The following is a 288-nucleotide window of genomic DNA, read 5'->3' as shown; positions in this document are numbered from 1 at the left end:
GGGTGTATATGTGAGCAGCAGTACCGAAACGCTCCAGCAGCAAAACGCCGCTGCTGCAGGGGCCCCCAAAGGAGACAGAAGACCCAACAAATATCAACTGAGTAGGAGACAAAGGGCCAGCCTGCATGCAACACACACTCCTGCTGCTGCTGCTGCTGCTGCTGCTGCTGCTGCTGTTGTTGTTGTCGTTGATGTTGATGTTTCATGGTGTTGAACAGCATGAAAAATAAAAAAAATAAAAAAAATAAAAAAAACAAAAAAAATAAAAAAAACAGGAAAAAAAACAAA

General features: G+C 43.1%; 1 protein-coding gene across 1 annotated transcript in view; it reads right to left on the bottom strand.

Annotated features, from left to right (window-relative positions):
* Positions 1-288, bottom strand: part of EMH_0013990 (uncharacterized protein) — a gene marked incomplete at both ends in the record, with an annotated part of 5,203 nt that overhangs the window by 497 nt on the left and 4,418 nt on the right. Inside the window, one exon of the mRNA XM_013499976.1 lies at positions 3-121. Coding sequence (XP_013355430.1) covers positions 3-121 — 119 coding nt within the window. The remainder of the gene's footprint in view (positions 1-2; positions 122-288) is intronic.

The sequence above is a fragment of the Eimeria mitis genome, genomic scaffold (genome assembly GCF_000499745.2).
Source record: "Eimeria mitis Houghton genomic scaffold, Emh_scaff489, whole genome shotgun sequence".
NCBI lineage: Eukaryota > Apicomplexa > Conoidasida > Eucoccidiorida > Eimeriidae > Eimeria > Eimeria mitis.
The sequence above is the reverse complement of the archived record's forward strand: the minus strand, read 5'-3'. Positions and strand labels throughout refer to the sequence as shown.